Source organism: Asterias amurensis, chromosome 2 (assembly GCF_032118995.1).
Source record: "Asterias amurensis chromosome 2, ASM3211899v1".
NCBI lineage: Eukaryota > Metazoa > Echinodermata > Asteroidea > Forcipulatida > Asteriidae > Asterias > Asterias amurensis.
In genome coordinates this window covers 21,161,673-21,185,835 of record NC_092649.1, presented here as the reverse complement: position 1 = coordinate 21,185,835, position 24,163 = coordinate 21,161,673, and the positions used below count along the sequence as shown (strand labels likewise).

General features: G+C 38.8%; 1 protein-coding gene across 1 annotated transcript; it reads right to left on the bottom strand.

Annotated features, from left to right (window-relative positions):
* Positions 1-110: 110 nt before the first annotated feature.
* On the bottom strand, positions 111-20,719 carry LOC139953624 (protein SSUH2 homolog). The gene is made up of 12 exons (XM_071953107.1): positions 20,538-20,719; positions 19,125-19,439; positions 18,683-18,819; positions 14,106-14,235; positions 13,023-13,083; positions 12,310-12,434; positions 11,223-11,285; positions 7,316-7,518; positions 6,465-6,557; positions 5,527-5,629; positions 3,767-3,871; positions 111-2,719 (listed from the first exon to the last, which is right to left on the bottom strand). The coding sequence occupies exons 2-12, from the start codon at positions 19,428-19,430 to the stop codon at positions 2,573-2,575; spliced, it is 1,473 nt and encodes a 490-aa protein (XP_071809208.1). The 5' UTR covers positions 19,431-19,439; positions 20,538-20,719; the 3' UTR covers positions 111-2,572.
* Between the last annotated feature and the right edge of the window lie 3,444 nt (positions 20,720-24,163).

Below are 24,163 nucleotides of genomic sequence, written 5' to 3'. Positions count from 1 at the left end.
AGTGCCACCTTTTCATTCGATATGAAATAATAGTATCTAATAATGAGATATCCCTTTTTGAAAGAGTGAAAAAGTGGTGGCGCCATATGGAAAGTTATCCGAAACATATGGAAAGTTATCCGAAACAAGAATAAGATCGGAAAAATTGATCTAGACCCATTAAAACCATACAGTTTGTATAATAGATTTGGAGTATAATAAAATATATTGTTAACATTAATAATATAAGTACCCATACAAATGAAATCAATTAACTAACTCTTGCTCATCATTATCAATCATAACTAAAATAAAAATATGAAAATACAATTAAAAAGGATTACGAGTTGGATTGGGTGCAAAGAAAAAGCTTATTTACAAGCAAACAAAATTAGTGTACTGGAGGAGTTGACGTAAATGACAGCGCACTTACGGTACTCGATCACTACTGTGACCTTAACCGAACTCATTCATGGCTTTCAATTCTTAAAGACACTGGACACCTATGATAATTATTTTCAAATCTTAGTTCTCGCACTTGGTGTATCCCCAATAAGGCATAAAATCTGTGAAAACTTTGACTCATTTGGGCATCAAAGTTGCAAGAAACAACCTTTTTTTTTATTTATCCGAGCTACAACGTCTCTGGATATTTTCAAAACTCTGCTTAAAACCCACCTATTCAAAATTTCTTATGATTGACTTTCTGTCTGTTTTTAACCATTTATTTTTGCCAACACTTTTATGTCATTCAACATTTTCATTCAATGTACCCTTATTTCTTTCCAAGCTTCATAATTTATATTTTTGTTTTTGTTTTGTTACTCTCTTTGTTTGTTTTATGCACCTCGGAATAAGTTTAGTCTCAGATAGATGGCGCTTTATGAGTTTATTACTATTAATTTATTTATTTATTGTTGGGAGTTGATAGTACTTCAGCTCACTGTTGCCTGTAACCTTACCTGAAACCAAGTCAGTTTTTAGTCTGACAAATAACAATTGTTTTGAGTTATTACCAATAGTGTCCAGTCCCTTCATAATACATGTACATATAATCAATGGTCATCATGGTCATGTACAAGATGTCAAAAACCATAATTTCTTTGTGTCTGATTGCAATTTGATAATAACATTGTGAACCAGCTAGTTCAAACTAACCACTGATATAAATTATCAGACAATACATGCGTCCACTTTCCTTATTTGATGCAAAGACTATCTACACTACTGTACTGACACAAATAAAAATAATATAACGAGAGATTAAAAAATGCAAACTTTCAGATGAACACCCAGTAAAATTTGACAAAATTTAAGATTTATTTTAGGCTAGATCAAGGCTGTTTTTTTTATCCAATTATAAAAAATAGAGAAATCATACATTGACAAGGTTTTCTTTTTATACACTTCTTCATTCAAAAATCACATAATCACATTTTTAAATTATAACAGGTGTATCTCATTCACTGTTTCACTGAACTGCTTAAATTCTACTAAAGCCAGTTCATACTTCCTGCGAACGCGCAAGAAATTTGACGTCACATAACTGTTTTTGCAGCGAATGTTTCGCAGCAGTTGAATTGTAAATTTGTGACCCTACTGCTTGTGAGTCACTTGACTGAAATTAAAGGTGGGAAGGCTATTTTGGTTATGTTTTGTTTATCACAAATTGTCCAAAAACCTTGCTGGTACACATTTAAGAGACCATACCGTGAGTTTCTGCATTTGTCTCTTTTGAACTTTGTATTGTCATATTTGAAAATAAACATACAACATGTACAAACAAACAAACAAACAAACAAGCAGAGAAACAACTCACCTATCGCCTGCTCAGTTTTCAGGATCAAATATTTATTGTCAGAGTTTAATATATTGTTATGTCATGCTTTACTGTCAGGGATGTTTTCTGAACCATTGAGAAAGACAACTAATTGACATAAAGAGTAAACGATTTGTATGTATTCATGTACAAAACATCGTGCTACCGCAACTCTGCAATGGTGGTGCAGCCAACAGCGGCGTACAGCACATTCGTGTGCAAGCTGAAACGTATTGATTTTTAAATTTGGGTTTCTATGTATGAAAGTCAGGCACATAGTGAAGTCCTTATATTAGTACTCCCTCACTGAGAGGCTTTTGAACTCCACGGGAGTTGACCTCAGCTGATTTAAGGAATGATTAGAGGCCCCTTAGACACTTACTCAAAATAATTATAAGCATAAAACCTTACTTGGGAATGAGTAATGGGGAGCTGTTGATGGTATAAAGCATTGTGAGAAACGGCTCCCTCTGAAGTAACATAGTTTTCAAGGATTCAAATTTCAAGGAATTTGATTTTGAGACCTCAGATTTAGAATTTGAGGTCTCGAAATTAAGCATCAGAAAGCACACAACTCCGTGTGACAAGGATGTTTTTTTTCTTTCATTGTTATCTCGCAAATTCGACGACCAGTTGAGCTCAAATTTTCACAGGATTGTTATGTTATGCATATGTTGAGATACACCAAGTGAGAAGACTGGTCTTTGACAATTACCAATAGTGTTAAGGTCTTTAAGGAATGATTAAAGGACCTCATAAGCCAAACTATTTCTTCTACAGGATGTTACATCCACAGCAACACTGCTGGGGGTATTCTGGAGCATGTACCTTGTGTTCAAAGCCGTACACATAGAATGTCCCTTCTTTGTTGTCCCACTTGTACATAGCCTGGGCAACTGGAATCACACGCACACTGTGACGCTGTAGACAAATCAAATACCAAAAACTGATTACATTAACCTTGTAGCTTCTATAAGATTAGAAGTAACATGAACGTATGGAAGGGCCGAATGGTTAAGAGCACAGGACTCAAGCTCTGAGCCCAATTTCATAAAGATGCTAAGCACAAAAATTTGCTTAGCATGAAATTTCTTCCTGAATAAAAACAGGATTACACATGTACCAACCAAAACTTCCATTTGTTGCATATTGTTCGCGACTGGTATTCAGCTGTTGTTTAATTATCCAATGAAGAAGTTTCATGCTAGATGCAAATTCTTGTGCTTAGCAGTTCTATGACATTGGGCCCTGGTGTTTCTGATCAGCAGAGTGTGGGTTCGAGTCCCAGTCATGACACCTGTAAGTCCTGAAGAAAGACACTTAACCATGATGCTTCGTCCTTCAGATGGGACGTAAAGCCGTTGGTCCCGTGTGTTGTGTAATGCATGTAAAATAACCCAGTGCACTTATCGAAAAAAGTGAAGGGGCTCGGCTCGGTGTTCCATGTTTGATCAGCAGCATAATTTGCAACAGCACCTTGTACATGACATGATGCTTATACAACACAATACAATACAATACATGTACAACTTTATTGTCCCTGCAAGGGAAGTTCCTTTGGCCTTTTTCGCTCACACAAAAACACACCAATAAAAAGAAATAAGGATTAGGTCTCATAATTCAAAAGTAGTCATGGTAGTCCTAAATGCCTTGCAGGAAATACTGTATAATACAGCGCCAGGAGCGTCACTGTGTGACATGTGCGCTATTAAAAAAGCCACTTAAAAAATGCCATTAAAAAAATATAAAAAGAGGGTTGCAATGCGGTTCAATACAATTAAAAACATCTCATAATTCAAACCTAGTCCATACCTTGCAGGAAATACTGCCAGGAGCGCCACTGTGTGACAGATTATATATATGTGCGCTATTCAAAAAGCCACTCAAATAAAAAAAAGATTAAATAACAAATAACAATAAGAGGGTTGGTATGCGATTTGATTCAAGTGGAATATGTAAGAAACTTACCTGAGAAATAATGCGTTCCAGTGGGAATCCACTGGTGTGTTGCTGAACGAGCTGCTTGGACGCTTGATTGATAGTCTGATCAGGGAAGTGATTAATTGGCCACACCTGACAAACACAATTAAAAAGCTTTGCTAATTAGTAAATTCGTTCTTATCTATTAATAATTAGGGATTGGAAATAACACAATTGCACAGTTACAAAGGGTGCAATCGATAATAATCTAAATGGGACCCAACCGGTTCTTTTCAGAGCCAACACTCACCCTAAGCGATCTACACATGGTTGTACCCGCAAGTTTACTATTTATTTATAGTTTCTCCTTTAAATCACACTTTACATACCTGAAGGGAATCTCAAAGTACTTCCAACATTATTACCCACCCTGGTCACTCGGCCTTGAATCATTCCTTAAACCATCTCAACTCCCTGGGGAGTATACAGCCCGTGCTGCCAATTAAGGTAGCGCACTGAGCTTATCATTCAATCTACTTACATGTAGCTCCCTTGAGTCATAGTGTTAGCCAGAGGGGTGTCTGGGTGTCTTTTGGACACCCTGTTTTTAATTTGGACACCCTGTTTCATCTGTCATTTACATGTAAATTTATTGTAAGTGAACAATTTCGACACCCAGTTTTAAAATTTCCAGCAAATTTTGACACCCTTTTACCTAATCCTGGCTAAAACCTTGCCTTGAGTTGACCCCCAGTGGGTTCAAACAGCTTTGACTTCATTCTTGAGGCCAACACTCACTGATATCAGCCCAAAGGGACCCTGCTTTTGGAGCGGAACACTTGGGGCTTACTAAGGTCTGGGGCTTGAACCTACTGGGACTAGAACCTACTGGGACTAGAACCTACTGGGGCTAGAACCAAATAGGAAGAAAACCTACTGGGGCACGAACCTACTAGGGCTAGAACCTTCATGGTTAGAACCTATACTGGGGCTAGACCCTACTGGGGCTACAACCTACTGGGGCTATAACCTACTAGGGCGAGAACCTTCATGGTTAGAACCTATACTGGGGCTAGACCCTACTGGGGCTAGAACCTTCTGGGGCTAGAACCTACTGGGACTAGAACCTATTCAGGCTAGAACCTACTGGGGCTAGAATCTACTGGGGCTAGAACCTACTGGGGCTAGAACCTACTGGGGCTAGAACCTATTGGGACTAGAACCTATTCAGGCTAGAACCTACTGGGTCTAGAAGCTACAGGGGCTAGAACCTACTAGGGTTAGAGGCTACTGGGGCTAGAACCTACTGAGGCTAGAACCTACTGGGGCTAGAACCTATTGGGCTAGAACTTACTGGGGTTGGAACCTACTGGGGCTAGAACCTATTGGGCTAGAACTTACTGGGGTTGGAACCTATTGGGGCTAGAACCTACTGGGGCTAGAACCTATGCTGGGGCTAGAACCTACTGGGGTTAGAACCTACTGGGGCTAGAACCTACTGGGGTTAGAACCTACTGGGGCTAGAACCTACTGGGGCTAGAACCTATTGGGCTAGAACTTACTGGGGTTGGAACCTACTGGGGCTAGAACCTAAGGGGCTAGAACTTACTGGGGTTAGAACCTATTGGGGCTAGAACCTACTGGGGCTAGAACCTATACTGGGGTTAGAACCTACTAGCTGGGGCTAGAACCTATTGGGCTAGAACTTACTGGGGTTGGAACCTATTGGGGTTAGAACCTATGGGGGATAGAACATACTGGGGCTAGAACCTATACTGGGGCTAGAACCTACTGGGGCTTAAACCTACCCTCGGCTGCTCCTCAGTGAAGGCTATCTCTCCAGTTACTCCTCTAATCAACTCATCAGGCAGTGAGGTCCGCTCAACGATGTTATCACTCATGTGGTTCAGCCTAAACACACAAAAAACATTGATCTCAATCAATTATCAAATTTAAACGTAGTCTTCAACCAAATATCAATTTAAAAATCTTGAACCTTCTCTTACACTCGTTTTAGACAGGCGCACCAGAGTTGCCCCGAACCAAATTAAGAGCGACTCTAGGTCGACCCAAATAAATGTTGGTTTCAGACAGGGGAACTTTACACAACATTTACATTGGCTCTGCTCATGACAAGATCAACGTCTGAAACAAAGGCGCTTCAGAGTCGTTCCAAACGACTGCATCAGTCGATCTTTTGACTTCTAGCGCATCCAGTCCCTCCTAACTGTTTCAGACGCACTGTATACTCCTTTAACATAGCACCCTTTATGGTTCACGAGGTGCTGTGGCGCAATATAATAATAAAGAACATTTAATAGAGCGCCGGTATCCGCCTCAGGAAGGCGCTCATGGCGCTTGAGGAGAGAAAGACAAATTAGGACTGAGGATTGTGTGAGTGTGCTTGTTTGAACAGGTGAGATTTTAAGTTTGTCTTGAATGTTGTGATGGATGGAGATGATTTGACAGTCAGTGGGAGTTGGTTCCACACCCGGGCTGATGCAACAGAAAATGACCTATTGCCCCAAAGAGTGGAAGTTCTAGGCTGATGAAGCATCATGAGCTCATTAGAACGCAGTCCGGTGTGTGCTGAGTTGTATGGGTGGATGAGGTTGATGAGGTATTCTGGAGCATTGCAGCCAATCAAACCAGGAACACGGGGGTGAATCTTCTCTTTGTGATGAGTGCACTGGGTTCTTTTACGTGTGTTTACACAACACTTGGGACCAACTCAGGATATACTTACCATTCTACAGTGAGTTTAATGAACACCTTCACATTACTGACTCCTCCGCATGTGCTGCATGTCTCTTGCCCATGGCCATGACAATTATTACATCTAATAAAGGGAAGAAAACCAAAGTGAAATATCATAAATACGAGGCAGTATTTATTACCATCCACTATTTACACTGTAATCTGAGAATTTGTGCACTAAATTTTAAAAAAACTGCTAAATCTTAGGATTCGAAAGGCCTCTAGCTATCGGGCAATCTCGGTGGTCTGGTTGGTAAGACACTGCTCTAGAATTGCAAGGGTCGTGGGTTCGAATTCCACCTGAGCAATATGCCTGTGATTTTTGTTCACAGCGCTCGGAAAAGTACTGAGTAGGCCTTTACATGTACAGTACTAACAGGTTGATGTAAGGGTAAATCCAAAATTAATACTCTTTATCCCTTATGCAAATTTAACATCTAGGCAGTGGGCACTTTTGGTAATTACAATGTACTAAGAATGATTGTTAGCATAAAAACTTACATGGTAACAAGCAATGGAAAGCTGTTGATAGTATAAAACATTGTGAGAAACGTCTCCCTCTGTAGTAACGTAGTTTTCGAGAAAGAAGTAATTTTCCATGAATTTGATTTTGAGACCTCAGAATTAGATTTTGAGATCCCGAAATCAAGCATCTAAAAGCACACAACTTCGTGTGACAAGGGTGTTTTTCTTCGATTATTATCTCCTAACTTTGACGACCTATTGAGCTCAAATTTTCACAGGTTTGTTATTTTGAGCATATGCATGTTGAGATACACCAAGTGAGAATACTGGTCTTTGGCAACTACCGAAGGTGTCACAGTGTCTTTAAATACTTACTTCTGGTGTCCAGCTCCATGGCACCAGGTACACTCCATGTGACCATGCTGCTGGTGTCCATGATGTCCATGGTGTCCACGGTTTCCATGGTTTCCACGGTTTCCATGGTTTCCATGGTTTCCATGGTGATGCGGATCATGATGCCCATGTCCAGCATGAGGGTTATGGACATGTCCACTTCCATTACAATGATGGCAACGAGTCTGTAAATACAAAGAATGGAAACTAATAAACCACAAAGGAAACTGACTTGGTAAACTTTAAATACCGTTTTAGAAAAGAAAAGATTGACTAAAGTGTGACCTGTGACCTCCAGCACCTGCGACCTCTGTCACATTAATCTGAAGGAGGCAAAGGCACTGGACACTTTTGTCAGTTGTCATGGACCAGTCTTCTCACTTGGTGTGTCTCAACATATGCATGAAAAATTATCTCTTTCACAAAAACTTTGATACTTCAGAGGGAGTCGTTTCTCATAATGTTTTATATTATAACACTCCTTACAAATATTCTGCCTTTTCATTGGTTTAGCGCGCGTCACATGATATGTCTTAGTTTTACTAGAAATGGCGGCCGTGTGATAGTCCGATGACTATCACACGGCGTGCAGTACCCGGACGTCTTTTTACCCACCTCGAATCCAATTAGTTGTGCATCTGTGTATCTGAAACACGCGTGCGAATGTTATGTGTACGAAAATGATAAATAGTCTGTTGGGGTGTTATAAAACAAATATTGACTGCTTTTACTCATGAATGCTTTTACTAATGCTATTTTCCCTCAGCTGCGCCTCGGGAAAATAGAACGCTCTGGGGATCACCTGTGGAGTCCTAGTTTTAACCATAGCACTCGAAGCAGTCAATATTTGTATATTATCAACAGCTCTCCATTGCTCTTTACCAAGTGAGTTTTTTTTTAGCTAACAACTATTTTTGAGTAATTACCAAACTTGTCCTGTGCCTTTAAGGGAATAAATGAACAACTTAACTGTTTTTATATACAACAATCAAACTTTTGTTAACTTTTATATTTGTTCTTCTTCAAACGAAACTTAGTCAAAGGTTTGTTTAGTCCTTTGTGTTTCTAGTTGCCAGTGTATCTGCATGCACAGAAACTAACCTGTGGAAGTTTGCAGCTAATTCCACTTTTTATCTACATGTACATGTAGTACAGAAAATGTGTTTTTTACTGAAGGATTAGCAGGGAACAAATTAGCCCAGTGATCTTGCAGTTGTTCTTGTTTTTTGCACTGCTGGAGAACAACCAAGGGGGAATTTTTTTATTGGAGCAAGCGCCATGAGCACTTTTTGTGGATACCGGCGCTATACATGTAGAAGACGTCATTATTATTATTATTACTAAGCAAGAAATTTAGACTGAACTTATTTTGTGCACACTGAATGCTAAAATAGAGTGGCAAATCCTGATTTTTGGGGAGCAATTGAAACATTTTGTGTAGCAGTTTGCTCTGCTATACAAGGGGAATCGTTCACAATCACATTCATTTCTTATCATATTTTCTCACTGTAACCAAACAAATTCATTACAGAATTTTTGAATTCGCCATAAAGAATTATGTCAATGCTCTCACTGGCAAAATGTTTGGTGTATCTTTAAAATAAGCTAAAAAAACTTTCCTTTCCATGAAATGGAATGACCCTGAATATCTTGGTTTTGATTTCTATTTAAACCCTTCTTAAATGATAATATATTTTCTTGCCAAAACACCCTGAAAAAATGTTGTCATTTCGGAGACAAAACATTAAAGCCATTATACACTTTCGGAACAGAAAACAAATTCACAGATTTACAAATAACTTACAGGGTTTACAGAAGGTAATGATGAAAGACTTCTCTTGAAATATTATTCCACAAAACGCTTTACTTGTTGAGAAAACATTGAAACAATTATCAATTCTCGATAGCGAGAATTACAGATTTATTTTAAACACATGTCATGACACGGCGAAACATGCGGAAACAAAGGAGGGTTTTTCCCGTTATTTTCTCCCCGGAGTTTCTCCCAACTCCGATGACCGATTGAGCCTAAATTTTCACAAGTTTGTTATTTTACATATAAGTTGTGATACACGAAGTGTGGGCCTTTGGACAATACTGTTTACCGAAAGTGTCCAATGGTTTTAAAATGCGCGCTACACTGTATATCACAAACATTCTGAGTTTAAAAAAAACAACACTCTGAATGCATTTTGTTATTGCATCACCTTGTGAAACGGAACAGTCAAGATTTCACGTGACGACTATATTCTGGGACAATCTCTCAAAAACATCTAGTTTATCTGAGGGGAAATATTACAGAGTATAAATCACATCACACACTGTTTGCTTTGTCAGATATACACACACTGTAATACAGGAAGTATGTGTGTTTGCTTTGTTAAGTGCAAAGTTTAAAGGCACTGAACACAAGGTACACTTTTTGTACCTTATCCTGTAAAAACATAGTTTAATGATTTTAAAGTTTTAGTATTTTTTATATAATGAATCCAACCGTATGTGGTTGCAAATAAAATGAACCTTACATGTACCTTACCTTACCTTACCAACAATATTGATAACTATACTCAAAGTAATTGTTAGCATAAAAACTTACTTGATAACGAGCAGTGGAGACCTACATGTATCGATAGTATAAAACATTGAGAGAAACGGCTCACTCTGAAGTAACATAGTTTTTGAGAAAGAGGTATTTTCTCACTCAATAAGACTTCACAGGCCTGAAGCCTTTTTTAGGCATCCTGAAAGCACACAAATTTGTGCAACAAGGGTGCTTTTCTTACATTATTTTTTGTAACTTTAATGACCAATATAGTCCAAATTTACACAGGTTTGTTATTTTGTGCATATGTTGGGATACACCAAGTGAGAATACACCAAGTGAGAATACTGGTCTTTGACAATTACCAAAGGTGTCCGGTGCCTTTAACACACTATATAGAGCGTAGTTTGAACTGTGTTGATATTTATAGGCCATCCTACTTACAAAGCTATTAACCCGTATCATCCCAATCCTTCAAAGTCCAACTCCATTTTGGTTTCATTTTGTTTGGGGATTGCACAAGTAAACTGATTATGCTTGATCTCAGGCATACAATGTACCACCATAATCAGTGTCCAATCTTGTGGGTGTTGAGTTAAATTAATATGGTGTCTGATTTTGTGAGATGGAGTGAGACAGGATCCTACATGTAGTAAAGTGTTAAAGGGAATTTAAAGAGCTACAAAGATTGGTGGTAGCGCTGGTCTGGTAAAAAGTCACAGACAGGGAGCTTTCATGTTTTGAGTGATTAACAATGAACATGATATAACAAAACCTAAGAGTTAGGAGAAAATAGTAAAAAACCACGCACATTTTTCAGCGTGTAAACACATCGTCCATTATTTTGATTGTACAATGAAGCAACTTAAATCATCTGTTGCATTGCTTTTGTTTAGGTTTTCATATAAAGTTTTCTCAGAATATGACTTCATTTCAGAGGGAAATATTTCACACAAAAATTGTTCTAGTATAAACTAAATACAGAGCTTTCAGACTGAAACTAAAAAAATGTTTTTTATTCGAGTAATATGCCTGTGAGATTTTTTTCAAAGAACCTGGGAAAGTACTGAGTATTCAATAAACCAAAATTTACATTATTTTTACCTTTCTTGTTTAATACCTTCAAGGTAAAAAGAGACTAGTTAGACACAATTAAAGTGAGTAGGATTTGAAACTTTGCATGGTGGAGATACGAGTAAGGTTTGCGGTAACACCATGTAATGATTATCTCTAATTGAGTTGGGGTGGTTCTGAAAAGAATCGTTGGTTTCAACTTGATGTTTTGATCAGTATGCTCTGATCGTCTTCTGGAGAAAAAAAAATTACAGTGAGCACTATTTAACTTACGTTTCCATCTCCATGGCACTTGTGACAGCGTTTGCGTCCAATACCAGCACAGTCATGGCAAGGCTAAGAGGAAAGAGACAAATTACCATCTACATAAATCAAGCCATTTTCATAATACAAGACACCAAGAAACATTGAAACACCTTCTGTGGCTCGCACAGGACCATACAACAAGTTTGGCTGGCAAAAAGTCATAAGCGCTTTATTTGCAAACTTTCCTTTCAAGACACTAAAAATGGTTTGTTTCTCTCACTCTGCTGAAAATCAATTGTGCTAATTATGAAACTGAGCAATGGTCAAAATTATTCTATGGCTAAATTTTATGTTCCCATCAATAACTTTGTTAAGCTAAAGTATTTGAAGAAACAGAATTGCATAAAACTCAATAAAATAATAGTTTGTATTTATATAATGCTTTATACACCCAAAGGGCGTCTCAGAGCGCTAACATACAGTATTTTATACAAGCTATGGGACTAAGTTTGAGACCTACTCCTTTTACATAGCACCATGTAATGGTTTACAAGGTGCTGTGGTGCAATATGCTGCCAACCCAGACAAAACTACCACGGCAAACCTCTTCTCTTTGCGATAAGTGCACTGGTTTCTTTTACATGCGTAACATAACACACGGGACCAACGGCTTTACGTCCCATCCGAAGAACGAAGCAAAAAGTGTCTTGCTTAAGGACACAAAGTGTCACGAACAGGACTTGAACCCACACTCTGCTGATCAGAAACACCAGAGTTTGAATTTGTTGCTCTTGACCGCTCGGCCTCGCCACTTCCACGAATATGGTTTGAGCCAGTATGTTCCCAGGTGTTTTAATACGCACAAGACTTGCACAGTCTATGGTGAGCATTGTCTAATAGACCCTTCCTATGAAATATGTAAATTGCACACACCGCGTGAGCACTAACATTTTGGTTGGCAAAATGAGGAAAAATCGCACTGTTTTGTACATGGCTAAGGGCTGCGTGATACAGTAGCGATTGCGGGTCTGCTTAGTGCACAACTCTATGGTGTTTGCCAACCAACAGGGTCTGTACGCATTAGCATATTTCATGGGAAGGGTCCATTGTGTACCTTGACTGATGCAGTGTGAGGCACTTCAATCTCAGCTCTGTGATTCTTGAACTTAGCTGGCGGTGTACACTGCAAATCCCATGGGCCTGGGGCAGGTCCATTGGTAGGTCCATCAATCATTTGACCTGTGCAATCATAAAATAATATTAATGATCCTTCAATTGACTATAAATCTGCAATGACATCACATTTGGTTGTAAATTCACATATCATGCATCTTTACAATGATTGCTTGAAAATAAACCCTCCCTTGAACCACGACCCCAAACCAGCTCCCCTGAGTGTTCCATCTTGTGGGTTTTCTTTTTTGTATTGCGTTTTTGTTTTTTTTGTTTTTTTTTTGGGGGGGGGGGTTCCTTCGGATTGGATGTAAAGCCGTTGGTCCTGTGTGTTGTGTATCGCATGTAAAAGAACCCAGTGCACTTATATCAAAAAGAGAAGGGGTTTGCCCCAGTGTTCCTGGCTGTGGCTTCTAAATGCGCTGTAGCACCTTGCAAACCCTTATAAGGTGCTAAATAGTTGGGTCTCAGAATTCATACATTTCAATAACCTCTCTTTCTGTATAAATGTATACTAAGCGCCTTGAGAACCTTGTTGGTAGATACGTGTGCTATATAAGACTTTGATACTATTATTACTTAGAGATACCCTCTCTCTGCCCTATCTATCGATGCCTCGTGATTCGAAAATGAAAAATGTCAATATTTCTTTACCTTTGAAAGGTTCTGAAGACCAAGCTGTAGTTCGCTTCTCGGTGAATGTTTCCAACTTGTACTGCATTAGGAAGTTTAGAAAACAATCACAGTTAAAACCATGCAACCTTGAATATTACTTGACTGCTCTTGGTACAGTAGTTTGAATGAAGAAATTACTTTGTAAATCTATAAGCCTTTTTGAGATATGGCGGACACAATGCTACAACACTGTAAAGTTGTGGTAAATTTGTGCATATTGACCATAGAAATAGAATGTATGTTATTCAGTGAAGTGCACATTTTAGGCGACGCGACATTTACATGTAAACCTAATGACCACCAACATGGTGAGCATGGCATCAGTCGCGGCGTGTGACGCGCGTATCACGTCCGCCATACCTCAAAAAGGCTTATTGTTGGGGTTTTTTAAAAGACAGTATAATAAATTTTAAAGTGAAACATTCTGATCATAAGTCATGAAAGCTTCGTGCAATGTATAGAATGGAGTCGTACACTTTTTTCAACTACCAATTAGTTTATGTTAGGGCCTTTTTAATATTTTTTAATTTTTTTCTCGTATCATTACAATATCCTGTCACTTGGTATCATTCTGCGATAATAAGCCTGAACATTTTCTATTTGGCATTGTAAACCCTAAATACAGATTTCAAGCCTGGAATGTTACATGTATGTCTTGGCCTCGGTGCCCCTTCATATGCTCTTTATGATTTTCAATGGAAATAAGTACCTCCTTTGCACAAAAACAAAGCATTTTTTTTTTATTTTTTTTTTTTAGGCCTGTCTGATATTTATAGGATGTATACTAGTTTTAGTAGATGACAATACTTTTTATATATTACATGTATATCATTTTTTTATAAATGGATATGTATTTGTTTGTACTTGTTTTATGCCTCTGAAGAAGGTCCGGTTTGGATTGAAAGCTAAGGCCAACTACCTTATTCATTTAATTTATGTGAGTCTTCTTTGCGTTGTGTGGGTGGGTGAGGAGGAGTGGGTTTGGGGAAGAGTACAGAGGGGGTTATATGGGGATGTCTAAAATGACTTTATTATGAAGTTGATTAGTTTCATTGTCCTTACATGGAAAGCACTGGAGTGGTTGATATCATTGAAGACCATTTCTTGTGCAGCCTTCTTGCCATAGCAACAATTCTCAGCAACATGGCCCATCAAAGCCTCTCTGGCTTGCTCTACAGTCACTGTGGGCATGCTGGACAAAGAAACAAGGTAACCCAAAAACATTAAAGAAGTACTTCAAACGAAAATGGCAAGTCGTGATCTTTGCTGAATTTCATTTAAAATGTTTTCGATCAATAAGGAAATTGAATTGTATAAGTATAAATAGATTTTAATTGTGTACAAAAATAATCATTTTGAATATCCAGTGCTTTTCTGAAAGATTCACGAAAAGCTCCGTAACGTTTTCATTCATGTTACGTCATACAATGTAGTGTGAGCTCCAATTTGTATAGCCGCTTTGTTACAGCGTGGATGTATAACAAAGCAAACTGACCCCACACATGACGTCAAAGCATTGTCATTTTGACGCACTTCGTCAATAGCAGAAGTGTTTCTAGTTTTTCAAAAAACCTTGAGGGTGGGGCCTGATTTTTAATCGATAATAACCAAAAATTCAGATGTTTAGAAATATCAAAATTACGTTAAAATGGTAAACAAACACGTTATAAACAAGTTCAAATAGCATTCCGGCCCAAAACAAATCGCTCAAGTACTCCTTTAACTAAACAATAGACGAAATTGGCGACTGAGTCACATGACTCTTGGGTATTAAAATGTTAACAAACCACACAAGCATGGATGCTTTTCATTAGACCTTAACACTCAGACGCAGCAATGCTTTTCAATGTACACTGCACCTGGCTTGCTCGGTCTGTTTACCCACTTTGGGTCTCATGACTCCAGTCGCTGATTGTGTCTATTACGTGTACATGTAATAAAATAAAATTCATCAAAGTTTGTATTGACCCACTTCACCTGACGTCATCATCACAATAATCTTGGTTGCGCCATTTGGGTGGTCAATGTCAACGTTTTATTCAGAGAAGTGCGCATCTGTAGGCGACGCAGCGTTTACACGTGAACCTATTGACCACCAACATGGTGAGCGTGGCATCAGTCACCGCGTGTGACGCATGCGCAAGGAGTCAATACCAAAAATTTAGACAGTAGACAGTTAATTACATTTTTCTGGTTATGGTTATGTTTAGTTTGTGAGACAAGCTAGATTTATGTGCTGTCTATATATAAACTTGAAACATAATTGTACATAACAATAACCAAAACAAATGCATGCTGCAAAGATGCAAAAATCAGGGGCCGATTTCACAGAAGCACAAGAAAGTCGCTAAGCACAACAAAGCTATGCTTACCAGAATTAGGTACCCAGCTAAAATACTATGTCACAAGTAACATTTCAACTTGCATCCTGCTAATTTTTTACCATAATAATAATAATCATAATAACAATAATAATAATAATAATAATAATAATAATAATAATAATAATAATAATAATAATAATAATAATAATAATAATAATAATAATAATAATAATAATAATAATAATAATAATAATAATAATAATAATAATAATAATAATAATAATAATAATAATAATAATAATAATAATAATAATAATAATAATAATAATAATAATAATAATAATAATAATAATAATAATAATAATAATAATAATAATAATAATAATAATAATAATAATAATAATAATAATAATAATAATAATAATAATAATAATAATAATAATAATAATAATAATAATAATAATAATAATAATAATAATAATAATAATAATAATAATAATAATAATAATAATAATAATAATAATAATAATAATAATAATAATAATAATAATAATAATAATAATAATAATAATAATAATAATAATAATAATAATAATAATAATAATAATAATAATAATAATAATAATAATCTAAGCATTTATTACACATTATTCTTTCATAAAAAAGGTACCACAACGCTTTACAACAAAATAACAAGCAATTAAATATTACCAATACATGTAAAAAGCAATGAGAAATAAATAAACAGCCTTAGAAGCGAAATAAGTATGGAAAAGGTGTGTTTTGAGTGATATTTTGAAAATCTACATACATGTGTGTACCTCTATGTTTTTACTTTAGAAGCGCAAAATTTGTAAGCCAAAATATCTGCTAAATTTGTAAGCCAAATTATCTGCTACAACAGTCTATGAAATTGGGACCCAGGGTTAATGAGGCCAGTCACATGGGCAGTGACATTTACATAACATCAACGCTAGCCTTACGCATACTACATTTTAAAACTAAATCAACACTTAGAAAATAATCTGTTCACAAGATAAGTTTACAAAAGTAGGTCAATGTTTGTATGGCAATACTCATGCACAGCCGGCAAGGCTGACGTCATTGATGCAAAATGAAACTGATTTTAAATTTTTCTAAAGGGTCAAAGTCCATTGTAGTTTGTTTGCACATAAACTTGTATTGAAAGAGAAACTACATCTGCAAAAGTATTGTGAATGTGTACCATGTACCGACTATGACCATGACGATCATGCAAGCTAAATGCAACTCTTGTGCACTCATAAACAAGTTTTGCATATTGAGAACCTTGAGTTCTCACTTGCATTGGATTAATGTGTGATGGAAACAAATCACCCACTTTTTATAAGTGAACCCAATTACACAGAAAACTTGCACACATACGTAGGTATACAGTCCAACTTTGGTGTTTAATGCTGCACCTTAAAGGTGATTGTAAAAATAAATCTACCAAGTTCTACTGATTGACTTACAGGCACTGGACACCTTTGGTAATTGTCAAAGACCAGTCTTCTCCCTTGGTGTATCCCAACATGCATAAAATAACAAACCTGTGAATACTTGTACTCAAGTGTTCATCTAAGTTGTAAGAGAATATTGAAAGACAAGCACCCTTGTTGCACAAGTTTGTGTGCTTTCAAATGCCTAATAAAAAGCTTCACGCCTGAGGTCTGTAATATTTGAGTGAGAAATTACCTCTTCTCCAACACGTTGTTTGTTCATCGAGGGAGCCAATTTGCACACTTGTAATGTTTTATACTATCAACAGCTTTCCACTGCTCGTTACCAAGTAAAATTTTGTGTTAACAATTATTTTTAGTAACTACCAATAGTGCGCAGTGCCTTTAATGTGTGAAGGAAACACACACAAAATAGTTATAGCCAACAGTCTCACCTTAGCTTCAACCTTGGAGTGGTGAATCTACCAACTACTATCTGATTGACTTGAGTGATTACAGGAAACCACAAACCCACATTTCAAGGTCTAGGCCTAGTGAAGCCATCCTTGGGTCTGGTTAACCTGCCAATTTGCTTGTGTTTTTTTCTTTTTTATTCATTATTCCTTTTTATGTACAATTACTCAATGTTGAAGCATATCTCTTTTCCTGTCGGCACACAAAAAGGCATGCTAAACTAACAGTGCTCACTGTATGAAAATAAGTGATGTCGAAATGCAATGCGCAGGCTGTATAGGCCAGCTAATCTTCTTACTAACCCGTGAAATATGCTTAAAAGCAATTTGTTAATGTTCAGGGTAAAAGATAAAAAAGCTCTGGATTGCTGCTGGCTGAACTTCTACAGAAAGCCTAATGAATTGGCGGAGTTCAGGCAATATAAAAGTTACTTATCTACCTTGCCACCTGTAGCACAGGCCTAGGTAGTACTTGATCTACCTTGCCACCTGAGCCCAGGCCTAGGTGGCACTTAATCTACCTTTCCACCTGAGCCCAGGCCTAGTTGTACTTGATCTACCTTGCCACCTGAGCCCGGGCCTAGGTAGCACTTGATCTACCTTGCCACCTGAGCCCAGGCCTAGGTAGCACTTGATCTACCTTGCCACCTGAGCCCAGGCCTAGGTAGCACTTGATCTACCTTTCCACTTGAGCCCAGGCCTAGTTGCACTTGATCTACCTTGCCACCTGAGCCCGGGCCTAGGTAGTACTTGATCTACCTTGCCACCTGTAGCACAGGCCTCGTAGCACTTGATCTACCTTGCCACATGAGCCTGGGCCTAGGTAGCACTTGATCTACCTTGCCACCTGAGCCCAGGCCTAGGTAGCACTTGATCCACCTTGCCACCTGAGCCCAGGCCTAGGTAGCACTTGATCTACCTTGCCACCTGAGCCCAGGCCTAGGTAGCACTTGATCTACCTAACCAACTGAGCGCAGGCCTAGTAGCACTTGATCTACCTTGCCATCTGAGCCAAGGCCTAGGTAGCACTTGATCTACCTTGCCACCTGTAGCCCAGGCCTAGTAGCACTTGATCTACCTTGCCACCTGAGCCCAGGCCTAGGTAGCACTTGATCTACCTTGCCACCTGAGCCCAGGCCTAGTAGCACTTGATCTACCTTGCCACCTGTAGCCCAGGCCTAGGTAGCACTTGATCTACCATGCCACCTGTCATGCCTGTACCCCAGGCCTAGGTAGCACTTGATCTACCTTGCCACCTGAGCCAAGGCCTAGGTAGCACTTGATCTACCTTGCTACCTGAGCACAGGCCTAGATAGCACTTGATCTACCTTGCCACCTGTAATGTACTGAACCATAGAGCACTGAATAATGCCTGAACTTACTTTGGTAGCTCTGAACGCTGCGGTTGTTCCTGCATTGGTGCATATGGAGGTGGAGCAAGAGGGGCACCCATGTTGCCGTACCCTGCAACCATGTCCATCTTATCTCCTGGTGGTGCAGTAGGAGCTGCTGCCACAGGCTAATCAAAAAATAATGAAACGCAGGGATTAAAATAACTGTACTCTGGTTAAAAATAATGATCATGAGTGAACTGAGTGGAGTGTAGTTTTTGATGACTGAAGAAAACACTTGATATATGCACTTCATTGTTGGGAAACAGGAGATTAACGGCACTGGACCTTTAGCTATTGTCAAAGACCAGTATTCCCACTTGGTGTACCCCTCCATTGATCATATCAAATAAGTTTTTATGCTAACAATTATTTTGAGTAATTACCAATAGTGCCCAGTGCCTTATAACAAAACAAGGATTTCTATAAGTACCTGTCCTGGAGCTCCACCTTGGGGCTGTGGGTATCCTTGGGGTGCACCACCCTGGGGTTGAGGGTACCCTTGGGGTGCGCCACCCTGGGGTTGAGGGTACCCTTGAGGAGCACCACCCTGGGGTTGAGGGTACCCTTGGGGTGTGCCACCCTGAGGCTGGGGATAGCCCTGAGGCGCACCAGCCTGCTGAGGCTGAGGATAGCCTTGAGCTTGAGGTGCTCCTTGGAATTGTTGATAGGCTTGAGGAGGTCCTCCTTGTTGATAGCCCCCCTGAGGTGGATATCCACCCTGCTGTTGTTGCTGCATGTTTGAAACCTATAGGGATTTAAAAAGGAGCATTTATAAACATGCCTTAAGGTTTGCAACAATTTCATAGTAGACTCGGTAACGGCCTGCCAAGTATTTTTGTGTCGCTGCAGCGCGCAGTTTCACGAGCGCGCACATTTTAGTAATAATGCAGTGCGCAGTTGTACTGCCCGCTGCTTGCTGCATGGTGATTTGTGTTCAGCTGGATGGCGCTGTGAGCAATGAAAAAGGGTACCCGACTAAAGACCGCCAATCTCACATGCCCACACATCAGTAAACATCATGGCAACGACGATGTAAAATTTAGCAATTTGCCCCCGAGATTTGTTAATAAAATTACACCAACACATTTTCATAATATTGTGCATGTATACACAGGGCCACTACACTAAACCACGCATAGCCATCCCCCATAGGGTTAGGGTTAGGGTTAGGGTTGATTAGCCGAGGGAGTGTGGCCCTGTATTCTATAGTCATTCCAAAATAAACACCCTGAACTTAAAGCTGCATGGGCGCAGGGCCAAGAAGGAGCGGAGGTAGTCCAACGTCTTGGCACTATTTGATGTACTTATACTACCATCTACAAACGGATAATTTTCCGTATGGCGCCACCACTTTTTCGCTCATTTTAATTTGTTTTTACAAAAAGGGATATCTTGTTGAGGTAAATCAGATATTATATTAATAATATTATTATTTCATATCGAATGAAAAAGTGGTGGCGCCATACGGAAACTTTTCCCTCACGGAACGCTTGTTTAGTTTCTATTCGATTTGATGGGGCTAGCTGCAGCCAGGCCTAAGTTAGTTAGTGAGTGTAGTAGTGGGCCTATTTGTTTCGCTATCAATCATCTCCACGTGGAGATGGCAGAGAACCTCAATCATAGTGTTCCGTCTATGGTCTAGGATAGCATGTACTACAACATCCCTACCTAACAATTCAGTCTTTCTTTTTGCATGTGCGTGTAATGTTTGTTAAGCACGTACTAAAAAAAACGAGCGCTTGAGTCAGGAAGGAAGTAACACCAACAAATGATGATGTTGATGGTATCAATCATGACAATAGGCCTAGCCCTAACTAAATAAACTAGAAACAACCTGACTTACCTACAAATCCGGAACAACTGAACCAAGCCTAGCGCAAGGAAACAACCAAGGCACTGCTAGCGATTGCAAAATATGTTGCAACTTGTAACGGGCTAATCGGTCGTGTCACAACAAGTCCAGATCCAACAACCATTCAACGAACTCGTGGGGGGTATCGCGGGATCCGGGTCATGTCATTTGAGCTACAGCATAAACATAGCTTAAACATCCGACGTCACACTTAGATGCTTGTTTATCTTTGCGGATAGACAGAGGCCCAAGCTAGCATAAACACTAAGCTATTGCCCTTTTCGAAACCACGGCTTCAGCTTTGGATTCGGCTTGAGGCTCTGTTCTCTCGCCCTGAGCGTGAATAAGCGAAGCACTTCGTTTCGAAAAGGACCTAAGTAAGGGCGGTGGCGGCGCGCCCCCCTGCGGCCAACCAACGTTAATTATAATAATTTTCGGCTGAGCATGGTTTGAGAAACAAGTGATACCAAAAGTATCTACATATTACCACTGTACACAACATAACATTCAATGTGTAAGCTTTCTTATGCAATAATAAGGGCGGAGGGGTTTTGTGTCCCCCGAAAATGGCAAACTGTGTACAAACTTTTTTTCTATAGCGCCCTCTTTTGAATCATGTTCCTGAAGCCCACGTTAATTAGTTTCCCGTATGGGTGCACCCCACCAAACAATCTCCCATAGCACACAGTGCAAAATGCCACATATTCAAAAATACACGAAAAATACTTAAAAGTCTCACAACTTTTAACTTGAAAGAGAAAATTATTGATTGACTCTTGAACTTTTATTCTCTGCTCAATTTTATATGGGGAGTCCCTGGGCGCCCGTCGAGTTATTTTCCCTCCAAGTAAAAACACCCCTTCACAGGTCTAATTTTCAAAACGTCCGCGCATCAATCTTGAAAAATTTCCCTACACCTCTCAGCAGATAGGACCATTTAATTCAGGGTCTATGTCATCCAAAATACCTCAAGCTGGAAGTCAACAACCCCCAGGTCACAATTGGACAACATTTTTACACTGAAACACTTTCTGGGGGCTCTCAAATCTGTCTAGTATAGAATATTTTCAGGGCCTACAAAATATTAATGAGCTCGGCGCTCTGTATTCTCCTGTTTGGTAGGGTGCACCCGTATGGAGATCTAATCTCTGGCGGACAGAATTCCCTTGGAGTCTGGGACAGTGTGAACTTGTTTTGCTATTAAAGGAACACGTTGCCTTGGATCGGACGAGTTGGTCTATAAAAAGCGTTTGAAACCATTTGTTATAAAATGTATTATGGTTAGAAAGAGGTTTTGAAAAAAAAATATAATGATCCACACAAGTATCACTCAAAATTGCACGGTTTTCTTTTTACGTCGTGAACTATCACGGTCGGCCATTTATGGGAGTCAAAATTTTGACTCCCATAAATGGCAGACCGTGTTATTGGACGAGGTAAAAAGAAAACCACGCAATTTCGAGGCATATTTGTGTAGATCATTGTATTCTACTTTTACATCATCTTTCTAACCATATGCATTTTATAACAAACGGTCACAAAACGCTTTTCAAAGCCAACTCGACCGATCCAAGGCAACGTGTTCCTTTAACAAAGAGAATAAGGTTTTTTTTAAATGAAGTGATGTTTTATAACGTGCTATATGCATACCAACAAGTGGAACAAGTTTTGTCACTCCAGTCACTCCCTCCATCAAATAATTATTAAGCTGCATACCCACAAGGAGTTTTGCAATTAAAGGCGGTGGACACTATTGGTAATAACTCAAAATAATTATCATCAGCATAAAACCGCACTTGGTAATGAGTAATGGGGAGAGGTTCATAGTATAAACATTGTGAGAAACGGCTCCCTCTGAAGTCACGTAGTTTTCGAGAAAGAAGTGATTTTGCACGAATTTGATTTCGAGACCTCAAGTTTAGAATTTGAGGTCTCGAAATCAACCATCTGAAAGCACACAACACTGTATGACAAGGGTGTTTTTTCTTTCATAGTTATCTTGCAACTCCGACGACCAATCGAGCTCAAATTTTCACAGGTTTGTTGTTTTATGCATATGTAGAGATACACCAAGGGACACTTATTACCATTAGTGTCCAGTGTCTTCAAAAAAATTCACGCCGCACCCTTTCTACAAATAGCAATGTATTCGTTATCTGATGAACTACTTATGCCCTATAGGCCTATACATCGTTTAAACATGTGGAATTGGGGGAAAGAAAATTGTTTTTGATTGGTCAACCCTCTGGTTCAGTATCAAAAGTTCCCTATCGGAAAGTCCTTTGAAGACCGTGTGATACTTCGACCGAGTAACACTTGTAGCAGTAGAACCTTCTTTTGATATATAGCGCCCTCTATTGGATTAATCAAAATTCAATCCCAACAATGGTTGCTAGTTCAGTGTTGAAAATCAGATATCATTTTGTTGTATTAACTTGTGAAGAAGATATGGAAATGGCAAGCGACATATACACTACTCATGCTGGCTAGTCACTTAAAAATGCAGACTATACACGTCTGTCCAAAGCTCTGATGAAAATTTGAAAGAAAACTTTTAAATATGGACCAGTGAAAAAACTGTCACGAATGAAAAGACAAGAAAACTGTTCCTGCTGCTGGCCAGTTACTAAAAAGGTTTGAAGGCAGTGGACACTATTGGTAATTACTACAAAATAATTATTAGCATAAAACCTTACTAAACGAGTAATGGGGAGATGTTATAGTATAACACATTGTGAGAAACAGCTCCCTCTGAAGTGACTCAGTTTTCGAGAAAGGAGTAATTTTCAACGAATTTGATTTCGAGACCTCATAATAATAGGTTTTGAGGTCCCGAAATCGAGCATGTAAAAGCGCACACAACTTGTGACAATTGTGTTTTTTCTTTTATTATCATCTCGAAACTTCGACGACCAATTATTGAGCTCAAATTTTCACAGGTTTGTTATTTTATATGTTGAGATACACCAAGTGTGAATAGTGCCAATAGTGTCCAGTGTATTTAATGGCAAACTCTGAATAGGTCTCGGCATACTAAAGTACGAGGTCAATGTATTATAGAATAAAGAGAAGCCCGCAAAATGTGGAAACATGTGTTCGGATTGTGTACTGCAGCATTTGAGCTATTTATGTGTGCTGTAGATTACTAAACCAAGTTTGGTGCAGCCTATATGGCCATGTCACACGAGGCATTTTGCAGACAACCAGGGCCCAATTTCATAGAGCTGCTAAGCACAAAAATTTGCTTAGCATGAAATTTCTGCCTTGATTAAAATAGGTTTACCAACTAAATTGTCATTTGTTACATAATGTTTGTTGCTGGTAATCAGCTGTTGTTTGCTTATCCTGAAAATCACGTGGAAATTTGGTTGGTAATCATGTTTTTATCAAGGCAAAACATTCATGCTAAGCAATTTGTTTGTGCTTAGCAGCTCTATGTTATTTCGCCCAGGTCCCGGCAATCAAGTAGAAGAGGACATTCAGGTTTGAATGTTCACATACTCTTCTTGGGGATCGTATAAGATAATGTTTGAAAACTACTCAATATTGTGCTGCCGAAGTGGTCTTGTTTCACGCACTGCAATATTATTGGTTGCCACCGAGTTGCCTGTAAAAGT